The 1788-nt window shown below is 34.0% G+C and overlaps 1 protein-coding gene across 1 annotated transcript; it reads right to left on the minus strand.

Annotated features, from left to right (window-relative positions):
- Positions 1-311: 311 nt before the first annotated feature.
- LOC114078294 lies at positions 312-1531 on the minus strand. The gene is made up of 2 exons (XM_027918883.1): positions 728-1531; positions 312-644 (listed from the first exon to the last, which is right to left on the minus strand). The coding sequence occupies exons 1-2, from the start codon at positions 974-976 to the stop codon at positions 345-347; spliced, it is 549 nt and encodes a 182-aa protein (XP_027774684.1). The 5' UTR covers positions 977-1531; the 3' UTR covers positions 312-344.
- Between the last annotated feature and the right edge of the window lie 257 nt (positions 1532-1788).

Raw genomic sequence — 1788 nt, forward strand, 5'->3', positions numbered from 1 at the left:
AGTTATTATTCACATATTAGCTTTGCAGTAATTAAAATCCCAATTGCATCTGATTGTGGAAGTTTTGTTTAAAAGTCTAAAAAGTACCACATCTATCCATCGCCTATGAAATATGAGGTCGTCCTCATCAATCTTGACATCTACTAATCCTTCATTAGTGTCATCAACCTCAAATTGCATTTATGTTTCTTGTGGTGGATCAACGGAGAAGAAAAAGATAAGATTATTTCAATAGTTGACATAACTAATAATAACATACAACAAAATTAATAAAACAATTGAACATTGAAACTTACCTGATGTCTTTTGTTTTTTTGCGGAGGGACCTACTTCACTTATATCTCTTAAACTACCAATATTCGGTTCATGTAAAAGATCATTCTCATATGGTGTAAGCGGCACATTTCTAACAACATCAACATCAATAAATTCTCTTCATCAAGCCAAGAAGGGTCTTCAGGAAGCAGAGGATCTTCTTTCTCATTAATCCATTCACCATCAGAATCAATTTCATTAACAAGAACTGGATCCACTTTTTGCAATTTTCTTTTGATGCTCCTTTCTCTTAGTCTAGTGTTGTATCTTACATAAACAAGAGCATTTAGCCTATGATGCTCAAGTCTATTTCTCTTTTTGGTATGGATCTAGCAGATTTGAAAATAAAAAGAATAAGTTATCACAAGAAAAACAATAATAATAAAAGTTCAATTAAAAAATTAACTCTTACCGACTCAAAGGTACTCCAATTTCTTTCAGAACCCAAGGAGCTGCACGTGAGACTCAAGACACGAACTGCAAATTTAGTCAAGTCCGGAGTCTGGCCTCCAAAGCGCATCCACCAATCTGTCGGAGATCTCAATTTTCTAGAATCCATAGCTATTTGAAATCCAAATTCTCCTTTCAACTGGTCATATGAATCTAATTGAATATCCACTTTGAATCTTTCTTCATAATCCAACATTCTTTCCATGCACATGTACAATTGTTTTTCACTTCAAAATCAAGAGAAAATCTTTCCTCAAATCATAATTGGGGATTCAAATAATATCCAACAACATGAAGTGGACGATTGAGTTGGCGAGTCCATCTTTCATCAATTCTATTCGAAATGGGACCATACTTTTTTTCATTATATCCAAAATTTATAGATATATTTTCCTTAGCCTTATTCATCAAATCATACAAATGCCCCATGCATGGTTTTTCCTCTGAATCTACTTCCCTCAAAACACTAACCAAAGGAGCAACACATTTCACACAATAAGCAATATATGTCCAAAAATTTTGATGATACAAAATTGTAGATCTTGTTTTAACCCCTTCATGTTTCTCAGACTAAGCGGATTTATTCCAAGCTTCGGAAGAAAACATAGATCTAAGACCTTGTTTTTTCTTTTGGATGCTTTGAAGTGTGAGATAAGCCGTAGCAAAGCGAGTAACAGCAGGACGAAGAAGGTCATGATTATTTGTAAATGATCTCATTAAATCCAACACCCAAGTATGTCCATAAATAAATCTCACTACTTCTTTTGCTTTGTAAGTGTTTCTTTATGAATTTTTGACTTTCCTATGTCTTCTGACAAGAGATCAATACAATGTGCAGCACACGGTGTCCAGTAAACATGCGATCGAGTTTCCATTATTCTTTTTCCGGTATTCACAAAATTAGGATCATTATCGGTTATTATCTGCACGACATTCTCTTCTCCAACTTCATACAAGCAATTCACCACTTTTTTTTTATAGAATCAGAAGCATCAATCGATCTTAAAAAGAAAGTACCTGCCG

Source organism: Solanum pennellii, chromosome 8, assembly GCF_001406875.1.
Source record: "Solanum pennellii chromosome 8, SPENNV200".
Lineage (NCBI taxonomy): Eukaryota > Viridiplantae > Streptophyta > Magnoliopsida > Solanales > Solanaceae > Solanum > Solanum pennellii.